We start from the raw sequence: 17125 nt of genomic DNA, 5'->3' as shown, positions 1-17125 counted from the left end.
CAGATGCGGCTTCAACAGTACCCTATACAGTTGCAGCATAACCTCCCTGCTCTTAAATTCAATCCCTCTAGCAATGAAGGCCAACATTGATACCAGCTGCACCTGCAAATCAACCTTTTGCAATTCATACACAAACATTCCCAAGTCCTTCTGCACAGCAGCATGCTGCAATATTTTACTATTTAAATAATAATCTGCTCTTTCATTTTTCCTTCCAAAGTGGACAACCTTGCATTTACCAACATTGTACTCCATCTGCCAGACCCTTGATCATCCACTTAACCTATCTATTTCTCTTTGCAGACTCTCTGTATCCACTGCACAATTTGCTTTTCCACTCAATTTAGTATCATTAGCAAAATTAGGTACAGTCCTCAGGGCCCACTCTTCCAGATCATTAATGTATGTTGTGAACAGTTGTGGGCCCAGCACTGACCCCTGTGGCGCACAGCTCACCATTGATTGCCAACGAGAGAAACACCCATGTATCCCAACACTCTGCTTTCTATTAGTTAACTAATCCTCTATCCATGCTAATACATCACCCCAAACTCTATGCATCCATATCTTATGGATAAGTCTTTCATGTAGCATCTTATTGACCGCCTTCTGGAAATCCAAGTAAATAATGTCCATGTGTTCCCCTCTATCCACTGTGCTTGTTATATCCATAAAGAACTCCAGTATGTTTGTCAAACAGAACCTGTCTTTGCTGAATCCAAGCTGCATCTGTCTGATAGATCTATTTATTTCCAGATGCCTCGCTGCTGTATTTCTTAATGATAGCTTCAAGCATTTTCCCAACTACAGGTGTTAAATTAACTGGCCTATAGTTACCTGCCTTTTGCCTACATCCTTTTTTGAACAGTGATATGACATTCGCCTTCTTTGAATCCACCAGGACCTGCCCAGAATCCAGAGAATTTTGGTAAATTACCACCAAAGCCTCTACTATAACCTCTGCCATTTCTTTCAGTTTACTGGGATGCATTCAGACCCAAAGGTAAAGCAGCTCTTAATGCTGGAAGTGGAAACCTTGGTTCCATCTTCTGGACAGTTGGTATCAGCATGCTTCATAGTTATTGATGCTTACGTCTCCTTTCAGGAGAGCTTTTCAACAAAATGTCTTTCATTTTTAAAAGATGAGATCAAAAATGATCAATTTTGGATATCATCAAAAAATGTATGTTAGTGTTGGTCATTTCAGACTCCCATTCTGACTGGCTTCTTGTTGTATTAATGTATTTAGTGCAGAATATTAAGCTTTCCAGTTGGGCAGCATCCCATAATGGGCTGCAGTGATTTATGAGCTTTTAAACGTAACTCTTAAAGAAATAGATATGAAGGGATTTGGAGTTAAAATATGTACAGATTTTTGTTTTTATTTTAATTTTTTGTTACTGTGGAAAGTAGAGTGAGAAGTCTTTTGAGCTGACGTATTAGGCGTAGCAATATTTTGGAGGAGGTTAGCTTTGGCTCATATCCTCGAATTACTCAATTTTTGGATTTTCTAAGGCTTTGCTAAGGTATCCAGAGGTAACTAATATTGAGAAAGTCATTGTCTGCAACTGTTCATTCCACACAGACTCCAGCATCATGATATGTAGGCTTTTTGTTCCTGGTTGTAAAAACCAGACAGTCCTGTATCTTGTCCTCAGCAACCTTATGAATTATTGATGAAGTGTAGTCACATTATTGGGGTGGTACATTGGATTTGTTAGTTGTGTAGCCTTCTCTGGGCTCCAGTGATTCTGACTTCTTGGACTATCTGTATGTAGTCTGCACTTCCCCAGAGGCTTCCATTCCATAAAACGCATAGGAGCAGAATTAGGCCATTTGGCTCATCAGGTCTGCTGCACTATTCCATCATGGCTGATTTATTATCCCTGTCAACACCATTCTCTTGCCTTCTCCTTGTAACCTTTGACACCCTTACTAATCAAGAACTTATCAGCCTCTGCTTTAAATGTACCCAATAATTTGGTCTCCACAGCCATCTGTGCAATGAATTACACAGATTCACCCACTGGTTAAAGAAATTCCTCCTCATCTTTATTCTAAAGGGACATCCTTTTACTCTGAGGCTATGCCCTCTGCTCCTGGACTCGCCCATTATGGGAAACATCCTCTCTACATCCACTCTGTTTAGGCCTTTCCTCTCACAATGCAAAATGAATTATTTGATGGCTTAGTTCAGGGGTCCCCAACCTCTTTTGCACTGCGGACCGGTTTAATATTGACAATATTCTTGCGGACTGGCCGACCGGTGGGGTGGGGATGGGGTGTAGGGTTGCCAACAGACAAGAGGAGCAGTCAAATACGTTGTGTTTACCCCGAGGAAAAACTACCATGACCATGAAGCCTTGCACGAGCACCAGTGCGCATGCGTGTACGTGCTGATTTTTTTTTCTACAAATCGTTTTTGGCGATTCTGTACCGGGGGTGGGGGGGTGGTGTTAATCACGACCGGAATATCAGTGATAAGTGGCTAATACACTCAATTTCGTTTCTAAAAGGGTTTATCTAACGAATTTAATATTAAACACACAGTGCATATTTTCCTCGCATGAATATAGTGATGTCAATTATCAGGGGAGCTTAAAGTAAGTGTTGAACGAACTTCCAGTAGAAGTGGTAGAGGCAGGTTCGATATTATCATTTAAAGAAAAATTGGATAGGTATATGGACAGGAAAGGAATGGAGGGTTATGGGCTGAGTGCAGGTCGGTGGGACTAGGTGAAAGTAGCGTTCGGCACAGACTAGAAGGGCTGAGATGGCCTGTTTCTGTGCTGTAATTGTTAGATGGTTATATAAGTCACTTATAAGTCAATAGCATCATAACATTTTAAGTAACGTTTGGATGTTAAACACACAGCACATATTTTCCCCGTATGAACATATAAAATCATTGCAACACACCAATATCGCTGAATCAGTGGGAGCCCTGGGCTTGTTTTCCTGCAACAAGACGGTCCTATCGAGGGGTGATGGGAGACAGCGATACTCGAAGGGGGTTCCTTGTGTCCAGTCTATTCCGCAACTTAGTTTTCGTTGCATTCATTGCAGAGATAGCAACGTTTTCAGTGCTTTCGTGGCTGTCTCAGGATATTTAGCCTTGACTTTGATCCAGAATGCCAGCAGAGATGTTCTGTCAAACAATACTTTTCAGCCCACTGTCATTTGCAAGCTTAAGGAGTTGATCTCCTTCCCGCACTGACATGCGTAATGAGATTGCGTGCGTTCAAGCTCAACAGTGGGTGACGGAATGAGAAAAGGTGCGCTGACTCATATCGCCAAATCATATCGTTTCCTCACGGCCCGGTAGCGCATGCTTTGCGGCCCGGTGGTTGGAGACCGCTGGCTTAGTTGGCTGCTGTAAATTATCTATTGTGAAGGTGGGTGGTACGAAGATCGGTGAGAGGCAGTATTAACGGGCATTCATGAAGGAATGGACTGCAGGCAGTTAGTGGGGAATGAGGCTGATGTGATTTCTCTGAGAGCCAGTATACTTGATGGGCCAAATGATTTCCTTTTTGTGTTGCAAGGGAATATAAGAAAATAATAATATCCTATTATCTCATTCATGATGTCCTGTAGTCATTGAACACCTTTTGGTTTATAACAATCTATCACTCTCTCCCAGTTTAAAATTATAAACAGCAATTGGTGTAGAGTCAATTGCTGTTTGTGGTAGGGATATTCTAAATCTCTGCTAAACTTAGCATAAAGGAGTTTTCTCAATTTCTTGAAAGGACCTCAAAATTGAGACCTGCACTCATTCCTAGACTCCAGCAAGTATTGTTTTGCCTTACTACCTCCCCTTAATATCGTGGAAACTTTGATCGAATCCTGAAGTCTTGCTGGGAATAGGAACCTGTTTGCATAATCTCTCCCAGTAACTTAATCTTTGGAATCCAGGCATCGTTTTGGTAAAACTATGCTATAGTAGGCCTTCACTGAGGTGTGGAGACCAGAACTGCTTCAGAGGGGTCGAACAGTGAAGTGTAATTGCTGCTTTTTTTAATGGAAGTAAAAGTCTGGTAATCCATTATCCTTTTGTTAAAAATCCAGATGGTATGACATCTGGGATTCACTGAGACTCCGTTTCCCATGCTCCTTTTAAATTTAGGGGGTACAGTGGAAAATTTATTGTGCCTCTGTGTAACGTATTAAAAATGAGGGAAGAAGTGTTCTGTAGTAATAACAGGAATAACAGGAACATTTTCCAGTCTAATAGGAACAAAGTGTCAAAGCTACTGGATTCTCAAATCTTTATTGCACTTGTCCTAGGTGTCAAATGCAGCAGAGTACCCTAACATGTATTGGTTTGTACTTGAACATGACTAGCAATGATATATGCACGTGGACCTTCAAGTCTCTGCACTTGCATCTGGCTTTTGAAGAATTCTGTTTTATCCTTTTAAAATTCCAAGGGTTGATTATATTCCATTTACCACCTCAGTTATATTTGTTTTTTGTTTGATGCAGTCAAATTCTTCCTATCTACTTAACGTACCTACCATTGTGTAAGGTGTTAAGTTGAGTGGATGGTATTTATCTTGTATTTATTATATATGGTGAGCATGTGTAGGCCCAAAAGCAGCTTTGTGAAGAAGGCATCTGCATTTTTACATGGACTATGTCCTATAAAAGCCAGAGTTGGTGTTATGATTTCATTAATTATTTTTGGTTTATACAGATTTTACTTTGGAGAGCCAATGTCACAGACTGAATTGCTGCAGGCTTCATGGCCATTGTCTGTCATACAGATATGTAACAGGTCCTTCAGCTCACCCTATCCTTGCAAACTGTCAAACACCCATTTACACTAAGCATTCAGTAATCTCTATTTTTATTCTCCCCATATGCTCATCAATGCCAATTCTACCACAAAAGAGGCAATTTACGGTGAGCAATTAACCTACCAGCCTGCATGTCTTTGGGGTGTAGAGCACCTAGTTGAAACACATGGTCACAAAGAGAACGTGCAAACTCCATGCAGACAGCACCAAAGTCAGTAAGGATTGAACCTGGGTCACTAGAAGTTGTGAGGCAACACCCCACCAGCCGTGCTACTGCACAACCCTTTGTTGCAATTTCCTGTGATGCCGAAGGAAACTTTAGGAACTCTAGGCTCCTTCTCTACTCCACCGTATAAGCTGCTAACTGTCCAAAATCTGCCATCGACCAGCTTAATCTTGCCAAGGACCATTGGTTTAGATACTCAACTGGCCATGGGCTACTCCTTCATTCTCTGGTGGTAGACAGGATGAATTTGAATTTATTTAAATCTTACATCCATCCCACAACGTGAAGGAGTAAAAAGCTTTGCGTTATGAGTCTGTCATAATGTACATACAGGAGAATTTATGTGTAATGGGTTGTGGAAAGAAGCTTTCCCGTAGCCTGTTGGTCGTGGCTTTAATGCTGCAGTACCGTTTGCCAGACGGAAGCAGCAGCTGAAACAGTTTACGGTTGGGGTGACCGGTGTCCCTGATGATCTTCCAGGCCTTCTTTCTGCACCTGCTGTAAATGTCCTCAATGGAGAGAAGTTCACATCCACAGATGCGCTGGGCTGTTCATACCACTCTGCAGTGCCCAGCGATCAGGGTTGGTGCAGTTCCCGTACCAGGTGGTGATACACCCAGTCAGGATGCTCTTAATGGTGCCCCTGCAGAAGATCTTGGGGATTTGGGGAGCCCATGCTGATCTTCTTCAGTCTCCTGAGGTAGAGGAGATGCTGTTATGCTTTTTTTGCCAGGTAGCTGATATGTATAGTCCAGGTGAGATCTTCGGTGATGCGTATACTGAGGAACTTGAAACAACTCACCCTCTCAACTGCAGACCCATTGATGTTGATCAGAGTGAGCCTGTCCCCGTGACTGTTCCTGTGTGGAAAAGAGCAGGACTGAAGCCTTGGGCATTGCAGGGAATAGTCCAACCACCTGCCTTCTATCTTGGACTATAGCAAGGAGCTAACATGAGAGCTGTGTTAGTTTGAGTATAAAATATTACTTTAGCATTTAATCATAAAACTGTTCCATAGAGGCCCAAATGCTGCTGAACGCTCGATGACCGTGTGTTCATATGAAAGGTTGGTGGGCTAAGAGATCTGTAATTTATTCCTAAAGTGAGTTATGAGTTCACTCCGGACAACTCCCTAGTTGAATATTTTGAATATTTTCCAGGTTAGTTTTTGACGGCTTATGTTTTGGGTTTCATCTGTGTGTAGGGGTTACTTTGACTCTGAGTTCCATTCAGTGTGAATCACAGGTTGATTGCTTAGCACTGGGTTTTCTGTTACTTTGCTCCTATCCTGATGTTCATTCTTTACTTACATGATGGGTCGGTTTGATTTTTACTGCATATTGGTAATCCTTTTAAAGAAGTATATGGCTTGTGTGTAAGAACTTAACCATCTAGCTGTACACACCAAATCCTAACAGATGTGAATGAAGGTGGCTCCCTTTTAAGACGTTAAAAATAGTGGAAAGATCTAGGCTATTCAATCCCTTAATGCTGTACATAGTGGTTATAATGTAGTAGATGTCTGTATAGCCTGTTAAGCCTATACTGATTGTATGTAAGTGCAGTCTGTTTAGTGTCACTACCTTGTCCTCTCCCGTAGCACTGTAAATTCTTACCTTTCAAAAATTAATGAAATATTACTCCTAGCCGTGCATTCCAGACATTAATCACACACTGTGTTAACTTTTTCCTCATGTTGGTATTGGTTCTTATGCCAATCACCTTTGTTCTAAAAGCAGACAGAAACTGCAGATGCTGTAAAAAGAAACTGCTAGAAACGCGCAGCAGCTCAGGCAGCATCTATGGATAGAGAAACAAAGTTGGTGTTTGGGTTGATGGACTTCCATCAAATCTAGGAGGAATGCTCTATGTCCCCTAGTTTTTGATCCTTCCATCTTTGGGAATAGTTTGTCTCCTAACATCTTTGGAATGGTTTCTCTCCTTTTGTCTTTGGAAATGGCTTCTCTGTTTTTATCAAGTCTAGATTTTTCAAGGGTTTTACAAATCCTTATTGTATCCCTTTCAACGTTTTTTTCCCAATTTACCTGTGCAATTAATCTTCTAATCGCTATAATTGTTTTGATAACTTCTGTCTCCTCCCTAAAGCTTTTCAATCTTTGCGAAAACGTGGTACACAGTAGTGAACACAGTCTGCAGTTATGTATAAGTCAGAGTTTACAAAGACTCGGAATATCTTCCTTGCTCCAGCATGCTATTGCATCTCTTTCTAAAACCTGAACCCTTTTCCTTAAACGCCTTGGCTACTTTCAGTGATCTCTGCACGTATACCTCCAAATCCCTCTGTTCTTGTATATCTTATAGAGTTGTGCTCACTGGTTTATATAATGCTTCTTCTCATTCCTCCTATCAAATTTCACATTTCTCAGCAGTTTAATTTGCCATGTTTTCACCCATCCCACCAGCAAGACTGTTTCTTCCTGCTCTTACCTACCTTACAATTTGTCACACATTCTGGTTTTGAAATTTAGAGATTTTGCCGTAAACACTTAAATACTGAATTTACCAATAGATACTAAGCAAAGAGGCAGACTTAGCGCTGACCTTTGGGGAACTCCAGTGCAGACCACATCCGCCTTTTTGGTAACAAAAAACTCATGATGTGAAATGTTTTTTTTAATATAACCAATTTCTATCTCATTCTCTCCTTTTCATTCATTGAAAGGATGAATTGATCCATTTTGGCTTAGTGAATGATAACACTTGTCATGGCTTGATGGTCTTTAATATTCTTAACCAGCAAAGACGGTCCATCAATTTAAAAGGATGTAACTTTCACTGTTTTGTATTGGAGAGAATTCCATGCTTACTAATACCTGTTTTCCTGAAGATATATTTCCTAGCTTTTGTGTTGAATGGCTTGGCCCCAGTTTAATGGTTTTGTCCTCAGATCCTGCAACCTTAAACTGTGGAAAATTTCTGTCCACCCTATCAATTCTTTGTGAGTTCTGCAGAAAACCCTCAGTCAAATGACCCTTCGTCTTTTATGTTCTACTGAATACAGGATTGTTTTTGTTGTAATGTTTCTTAATAGTTTAACTCTTGGAGCCCTGTTATATATGGGTGAATTTGTGTTACATCCTTGAGGAATATATCATCTTGTATATCATTGGGTAATATGTATCTGTGGTGATTTAAAAACCATTCGTTGTTCAGGCAAGGTATTTATGTATAGTGGTTGAAACACTCCTACATGCTTGTCTTCCAAACACTCAATGCAGAGACCAGCATTCTTCAGCCTCTTCTGAAGGTCCCATCCTATTTGCTTTCAATGTGGTTAACCTCTGCTTGTACTAAGGCCAATTTGCAAAGGATTTGCCAATCACCTAATTTATTAATATTCATATAATTTGATCCTTCCTTCTACTCTGCAGCACAAGTACTGCGTTGTCACTTTGCATCACTGGCGAACTTGAACACCTTCCCTGCTGTCAGTAGTTGATGAGGGGTTGTGGTTCCACACAGATAATCACTTATTAAGTCCTCCCAATTTGTTTAAGTGGCCATTATCACTGCTGATTTGCCTTTGGCAGCTTAGCCGTTTTCTCAGCCAGCTCAATAATTTTCTTCTGGCTCAATCAACTTTAACTTCAGTTGACAGCCTCTTTACTAAGAAACATTCTCAAATACCTTCTGGAGTACCATAGAAATAACATCCATGACTATTCCCCTTCTCTGCTACTTTAGTTAACACTTCAAAACATTCAGTCTGCTTTATTAGATGTCATTTATTCATGCTAAATTCAAAGTAAATTTAAAGTACATATATGTCACCAAACATATGTAGGCACGTGGCCAAGTGGTTAAGGCATTCGACTAGTGACCTGAAGGTCGTGAGTTCGAGCCCCAGCCGAGGCAGTGCGTTGTGTCCTTGAGCAAGGCACTTAACCACACAGTGCTCTGCGACGACACTGGTGCCAAGCTGTATCGGCCCTTGCCTGTCCCTTGGACAACATCGGTGTCGTGGAGAGGGGAGACTTGCAGCATGGGCAACTGCCGGTCTTCCATACAACCTTGCGCAGGCCTGCGCCCTAGAGAGTGAAGACTTTCCCAGCGTAGATCCATGGTCCCGCAAGACTAACAGACGCCTTTATATATGTCACCAAATACGACCCAGAGAATCATTTTCTTGCAGGCATCCAATGAAGAAATACAATAGAATCAATGAAAAACTGCACACAAAGGCTTACAGCCAGCCAATGTGCAAAAGAAGACAAGTCTTGAAAATACCAAAAAATAATACTGTGAGTATGAGTTCTAGAGTCCTTGAAAGTGAGTCTATAGGTTATATTCAGTGATCAGTTCAGAGTTCAGGTGAGTGAAGTTATCCATGCTGGTTCAGGAGCCTGATGGTTGAGGGGTAATAACTGTTCCTGAACCTAGTGGTGTGGGACCTAAGGCTCCTGTATGTCCTTCCTGATGGAAGCAGTGAGAAGAGAGCATGAGAACATGGCCTGGATGATTGGGTTCCTGGGTTGTAGACTTGTTCTAAATGCACTGCGCATTTAACTTGATGTGATTCATGTACAAGAACACCAGATCCAACACCAATATTTTTCAGTCTCTCACCAGTTTAAAAAAAAGTTTAAGCCAGTTACATCTTCCTCACAGCTTGCACGTCACCCAGTTTTGTCTCTTCAGAAAACTTTGATGCAATGCACTTGGGTTCCTTCCCAAGTGATTGATATAGATTGTGAACAGTTTGAGCTACAACACCAATCCCTGTCACACCCCGATAACCATAGCCTCCTCACGTAACCTGGACAAGGTTGTATGGAAGACCGGCAGTTGCCCATGCAGCAAGTCTCCCCTCTCCACGACACCAATGTTGTCCAAGGGAAGGGCACTAGGGCCGATACAGCTTGTCACTAGTGTCATTACAGAGCACTGTGTGGTTAAGTGCCTTGCTCAAGGACACAACAAGCTGCCTTGGCTGGGGCTTGAACTCACAACCTTAAGATCGTTAGTCGAATGCCTTAACCACTTGGCCACGTGCCCACGCTGATTTATGTAATGCAGTCTTTAAATTAGTTAACTATTTTTCCAGACCATTTTTCCACTTGTGTTTTTATGCCTTAAAGGGATTATGTGTCATAAGCTACATATTAACTCTTTAAAGGCCAGGCATTTCTTGTCTCATGGGTCTATGTGGTTAATTTGTTGAGTGGGAACACAGGAACCAATCTGAACAGGGGTACACAACTGGAACCTAAAACCCTTACAGACAAGACAGAGTACTTTTCATTTTAAATGGTAGATTGAGAGGACTTGGAATTAAAATAGTTTACTTTATGTAAATTTTTCTTTGCATTGTTTATATCTCCCTTGGGTCTTTGCCCTGTTGTGCTTCAGGAAGCATCAGAAATTTCCTGACAATTTCTCTGTGTGGATTACAAATAGTAACCATCTAACCCTTGGGGCACAGCACTGCTATTAATACTCTTGAGAAGGGAAGATTTCTTACGGCTTTGAGTCATTGAGGCTTCTGTCTTCATTACATTTGTAGAATTGTCCAAAATCCCATATAGAGTAACTTGGGATGTTCAGTGAAATCTGTTGCTCAGATTTTAAAAAATTTTATAACCATGATCATGGCATTAAATGTAACGGAGCCTTTTCTCCTGGAGTAAATAGCAGGTCTTCATATATCACCAGATTTTGTCTTGTGTAACTGAACTGAAGTAAGTTTATTTTTTTTTATATTTTGTGTTCCACTTTGCAGTGTTGATAATGTGTGATAATAGGCAGACTATTGACCAACCATAGGTCTTTATAGATGATACTCTGTATATAGAAACACCGACTCAGAGAACAGAGAAGTAGAGAGTTTGAAAATTAAAAAAAGATTAAAGTGGGAATGAAAGGCTACACTTGTTTCATTACTGTTATTGAAAGGGCTCTCCCAGTACTGCTGAAATTATGTATTTCAAATAACAGCAAAATGAACTGTAGTGTATCTCCTGTTGACTCAAACTTCCTGAACATATGTAAGAAAGGTGCTTGTGGCAAGAGATAACATACTCCCGCCGTTAAGTCTCGAATAATTTGTATATTTAAGTTAAATTATAGAATTTGGTGTAATTACTCTCTCTCTCAAATAAAAACATAATTTAGGAATTCTTCTTTCTTTGGTGGTCCCTTGGGACTACTTGCTTCCGCTTCAATTTTGTGATTTCTGAGGCAGCTAATGAGGCCAATGTGGGAATCCCAGATTCATAGAGTCGCACAGTATGGGAACGGGCCCTGTGGGCCATAGAGTCCATGTTAATTATCAGGCGCCCCAAGCTGAAGCTGATCCTACACAAATCCTTTTTATTTTCCCTCATGTTCCGATCAAACCCCGCCGGATTCTATCACTCATTTGCACATCAGGGCCAAGTCACTACAGCTAGTTCCCTGTCTTTGAGACGTGGGAGGAATTCAGAACACTCAGTGGAGGTCCATGTGGTCAGGGGGGGAGAATGTGCCCAGAGGTCGTGATTGAACCTGGGAACCTTGAATTGTGAGGCAGCAGCTCTGCCATTGCACCACATCACCCTCTACCCCAGACAGCGTAGGCACTACCTAATGCAGCAGACATGTGGCTAGTATGCTGTACTTGAGGTTTTCGGTGAGTGCCCCTAACCTCACTTTCAGTTTTTGTGGGCCAGAAACGCCCAAGAATCAGTGGAAAAGTTTAATTTCTTTCAGTTTGCACAGAGCATGGGTTTGATAATCTAGGTCCCTACTTAGATTAGATACCCGATAATCTCTTCCCGTGGTAAAGCTGGTTGCCTTTGAGAATCTGGTATCGGTGATGTGCCTAATGGAGCTGACCGTGTAACTGGAATCTCGGTGCTGAGGATGTTAGCCCTGAGAGAACACTGACATTGCTGTCTTCCAGTTAATTCAAAGGGTTTTTGCAAAGGCAGAGCTGATTTGAGCCTTCAGATTTGCCACTGCAGGCAATTTAGCAACACAGCAGATAACTCAGCTGGCCCCACGGGTTGTCCAAAAATTGTGCTGGCACATTGAAAATGAGGGCAAGGGTGTTGCTGAGATAGGGGGGCAGTGTTTCGTATTTTCTGGAGTCTCATCATGGACCTTCTGTTATTGCAGAGATGTGTGGTGTAACAAGGGCTGGCGGTGAGAGGATTTTTGTTCTGTGGTTTCCTGACTGCTGGCTCCAACTGGCTGGAAATACTCATCAAGCTGGGTAACACCTGTGCAGAGAGAAACAAGAGTTAATGTTTCAGGTCGACAGCCTTCACTCAGAATTGGGAGAATTTAGAAACTAAGCATTTTTTGTAAAGTTTCTGAGAAGGGGAAAGAGGGTGGAGTGAATAAAGAAAAACATATGATGGGGTGAAGACCAAGATGGTGCAGACTGGAATCAACTAAGGCTGGAGGAAGCTTGTAAATGGCAGCCAACGTGTTTGAAGGAGGTGTAAATAGAGGCAGGTTAGAGAGGAGAGAAATTGAACACAGCCCATGCTGGAGGTCTGAATAAAGGAGGATGCTGGAAAAGTCCAGCAGGTCAGGCAGCGTCTGTGGGGAGAGGAAAATCTTGTGAAGCGAAAGCAGCAAGGGACTGAAAAGCACCAAAGTGCTGACACTAGAAATCTGAGGCTTAGTAGAAAATGTTGGAAGCACTCATCAAGCAAGGCCGAATCGATGGAGAGAGAAATCAAGCTAACGTGCTCCCCAGCTATGGAAGGTAATAGACCAGAACTGTCAACCCTGTCCCCTCTCCAGATGCTGACTGACCCACTGAGCTCCCCCAGCATTTCCTGTTCCTGCACCAGGGCTAGCCAGCTCCGAGCCCAGTCAGGAAGACAATGATTTGAGATTGTGAGCAGAAGCCTGGTTGAGTGGAAGTTGTTGGGCTTCACTGGAACAGTGTAAGAGGACAAAGGCAGAGAGGTAGGAATATGATGGGGAGTTGATGTTCTCAGGATATCAGTTGGAACGACTGTTCGTGTGGGGTCACTCTTGCAAACTCAGTGGAGATTGGCAGAGCAGTCCCAGTTTTGTTTCTCCGGTGCTCAGCTACTGTTTCCCTTATTTGATACACGTGCCAGTCTGTAAAGTACTTGTCAGTTAAGAAATCCAGATTGATTTATTGATCTGTCGTGTCCAATAAGCATTTGGGTGTCTTTCAGCTATGTGGTGAAAAAAAAGCACAACAGTCCCCTTTTCACCTCAGACGGTTGAGGAAGTTTGGTATGGGCCCCCAAATCCTAAGAACTTTCTACAAGGGCACAATTGAGAGCATCCTGACCGGCAGCATCACTGCCTGGTATAGGAACTGTACCTCCATTAATCGCAGGACTCTGCAGAGAGTGTGTGGACATCCCAGCGCATCTATAGTTGTGAACTTCCCATGATTCAGGACATTTACAAGGACAGGTGTGTAAAAAGGGCCTGTAGGATCACTGGGGACCCAAGGCATCCCAACAGAAACTATTCCAGCTGCTACCATCCGGGAAACGGTTCCGCATCATAAAAGCCAGGACCAACAGGCTCCAGGACGTCATCTTCCACCAGGCCATCAAACTGATGAATTCACGCTGATTTGAGTGTACTCTATATTACATTGACTGTTCTATTTATTATAAATTACTATGATTGCACATGGTACATTTAGATGGAGTAACATAAAGATTTTTACTCCTCATGTATGTGAAGGATGTAAGAAATAAAGTCAATTCAATTCAATTTTTGGACTTCATATATTATTGAAGGCTGTTTGTGTGTGAGAGGCCTCCCTCGGTCAGAGTTGACCATGGTTATTGTGTCCTAGCTGTCTAGATACGCAAGCCTGAACAGTACAATATGGAGAGCAAGCTCCCCCTCTCTGCATCTGATGAACCTAGAGAAACGGCAGAGACCGATACAATTTGGTACCAGCAGTGTCGCAGGAGTTGCCAATCAGCATTCAACTCAATGTAGGACTGCCTTAGGGACTCCAGCTCCGGATTTTTCCCTCGGGTTTACTCCTGAAGCCTTCCCCATGAGTGGAAGGCAGCTGAGGTTTGAAATCAAGAGTTTTCCTTCTCCTAGATGAGCTGTAACCACGGCTGACAAGCCCCATCGGCCCGAAACAACTGGTTTTAAGGCACCATAACCTGCCTTTGCCCCTTCTCCTGTCAGTAGAAATGGTTCCGCCAGGCTCAGTACCTGAGCCACACATGAAGGCCAGGAGCTGGACTTGGTTGTCAGAGGCTACTTGAGCCGCACGCCATTGGGAGCTTTTAATAGGTATTGGGAGCTTGTCCCCATTACCTCCCCTGGCAAAAACAGCCCTGGGGCTCTTTACTGTATCTGATTTAGAGCAATATATGTAAAAAGGCAACATATAATAACAGCTGTCAAGACCTGGCCACTCAGACTTGCCACGCGTTTTGATGACAGGTTTTGGATCATAACTGAATATGCTTGGTTATGTACCTAATGTAGCTCATTCTACTTGTAAGTCATCAGCACTTAAAGCTTGTGTTGAATAATGTAAATGTGTAATGTGACTGTACAACAAATAGCAAGCAGTATTCTCACTTAGCAAGAACTGGCATTTCAAAGTGTTGACTGCAAACTCTCCATCAGTACAGTACTGCAATAAGACAGTCTTCCTTCCTGTGTTGCTTCCTGGCCTGATTATGTATTCTGCATTGAACTGATGAGAGAATTGAAGCCTGAAATGCATGATGTGTGGTTTTGCTGCCAAGCAATAAAGCTGCATTGCGGGGTCTAATTAATTTATACATAAATCCTTGTGGCCAATTATAAAATCAGTTATAGCTTTCTGTTTTTTTTACAAAAACCTTTGGACAAACTGAAGGATTGTAATTACATAAATATTTTTGACTCAGCTGTATGAACCTGGATGGGGAGAAGTTGATCATTGCCTCTCTGTTTCTCCAGGGCTCTGAGCCGGGACACGGTTCGCAATGTCACTGTCCGTGCGGCCGGTGCGCCGCATTTTCTGCACTGGAATTACTAGGAGTCATTCTTTTGCTGGAGTCACTTCGCCAAAGGACAAAACATTCAGGTTAGTGAAATTTGCATACGGGATATGCCTTTGGTCATTCGCACAAATGAACCAGAATTCCAGTACAACACTTTCATTTTTATTGGAGTGATGTGGAAAAGCCATAAATTTTAGGGGTATGCTGCACTGAAGATTCTGTCTGTTAAGGCATTGAACCATCATGGTCCTGGTCTGTCAGAGAACAGAACAGCTGTGACCTGCACTGAGTCACAGATTCTGGTTAGACCAACAGCAAGAGCCCGAAGACACCAAAATGTCAGGCGTTGTTGCCACTATCCCAGAACCCTTTGGCTATGAAAGGACCCCCCCCCCCCCCCACTTTTCCCAGTGGCCACCTCTCCCTTTCCCATACAACAGATGAGTTCTTTCAGGAAGAAAGTGTCATTGCTGAAACCCAACAATTTAGAACAAAGCGTTCTGCTTTCCCATAGTGTCTTTCAGAGCATCAAGCTGTCCCAGATTATTTAAATGCAATTGAAATGCAACATATTTATTTGGAAGAATTTATTTCTTTAAAGAAGAAACACATTTCAAAAAGGTGGTATTCATCATTAAGGACCCTTATCACCTAGGACTTGCTTTCTTCTTTTTGCTGCCATCAGGGAGGAGGTACAGGAGCCTGAAGACACATACTCAACATTTTAGGAACAGCTACTTCCCCTCCACCATCAGGTTTCTGAATAGACAATGAACCAACCCATGAACACTACTTCAGTGCATTTGTCACAATCTCGAGAAAATCTGCAGATAATGGAGGAACTCAACAGGCCGGGCAGCATCTATGGGGGAAAAAAAAGTACGGTGGGAGTACAGTCTCTGTCTCTTTCACCAATCAACTTCCCAGCTCTACTTCATCCCTCCCCCTCCAGGGTTTGCCTATCACCTGGTGTTTCTCCCTCCCCTCCTCCCACCTTTTAAATCTACTCCTCAGCCTTTTTTCTCCAGTCCTGCTCTGAAGGGTTCCGGCCCGAAACATTGACTGTACTTTTTTCCATAGGTGCTGCCTGGCCTGCTGAGTTCCTCCCGCATTTTGTGTGTGTTTCGCTCTATTTATTCTCTTTTTGCACCACTTATTTAATTTAATATAGATGTGTATTTCATATTGTAATTATATTTATTTCATGTTTTATGTGTTGCACTACTGTTGCTGCAAAACAACAAATTTCGCAACGCGTCAGTGATATTACTCCTAATTCTGGATCACACTGTCTATGGAAATAAATGGATGTATTGCATTTCCAGGAGGTTATAAGACCATAAGACAAAGGAGCAGAAGTAGGCCATTTGGCCCATCGAGTCGGCTCCGCCATTTTATCATGAGCTGATCCATTTTATCCTATTTAGTCCCACTCCCCCGCCTTCTCACCATAACCTTTGATGCCCTGGCTACTCAGATACCTATCAACCTCTGCCTTAAATACGCCCAATGACTTGGCCTCCACTGCTGCCCGTGGCAACAAATTCCATAGATTCACCACCCTCTGACTAAAAAAATTTCTTCGCATTTCTGTTCTGAAAGGGCGCCCTTCAATCCTGAAGTCATGCCCTCTCGTACTAGACTCCCCCATCATGGGAAACAACTTTGCCACATCCACTCTGTCCATGCCTTTTAACATTCGAAATGTTTCTATGAGGTCTCCCCTCATTCTTCTAAACTCCAAGGAATACAGTCCAAGAGCGGACAAACGTTCCTCATATGTTAACCCTCTCATTCCTGGAATCATTCTCGTGAATCTTCTCTGTACCCTCTCCAACGTCAGCACATCCTTTCTTAAATAAGGAGACCAAAACTGCCCACAGTACTCCAAGTGAGGTCTCACCAGCGCCTTATAGAGCCTCAACATCACATCCCTGCTCCTATACTCTATTCCTCTAGAAATGAATGCCAACATTGCATTCGCCTTCTTCACTACTGACTCAACCTGGAGGTTAACTTTAAGGGAATCCTGTACGAGGACTCCCAAGTCCCATTGCATCTCAGAACTTTGAATTCTTTCCCCATTTAAATAATAGTTTGCCCGTTTATTTTTTCTGCCAAAGTGCATAACCATA

At 42.4% G+C, this 17125-nt stretch overlaps 1 protein-coding gene across 3 annotated transcripts in view; it reads left to right on the top strand.

Moving 5' to 3' along the window:
- ripor1 (RHO family interacting cell polarization regulator 1) overlaps positions 1-17125 on the top strand; it is a 315583-nt gene that overhangs the window by 199528 nt on the left and 98930 nt on the right. For all 3 annotated transcript variants that reach the window (XM_063066805.1, XM_063066806.1, XM_063066804.1), the window contains exon 2: positions 14947-15073. In XM_063066805.1, coding sequence (XP_062922875.1) covers positions 14973-15073 — 101 coding nt within the window. In that variant the 5' untranslated portion in view covers positions 14947-14972. The remainder of the gene's footprint in view (positions 1-14946; positions 15074-17125) is intronic.

The sequence above is a fragment of the Mobula hypostoma genome, chromosome 14, assembly GCF_963921235.1.
Source record: "Mobula hypostoma chromosome 14, sMobHyp1.1, whole genome shotgun sequence".
Lineage (NCBI taxonomy): Eukaryota > Metazoa > Chordata > Chondrichthyes > Myliobatiformes > Myliobatidae > Mobula > Mobula hypostoma.
The sequence above is the reverse complement of the archived record's forward strand: the minus strand, read 5'-3'. Positions and strand labels throughout refer to the sequence as shown.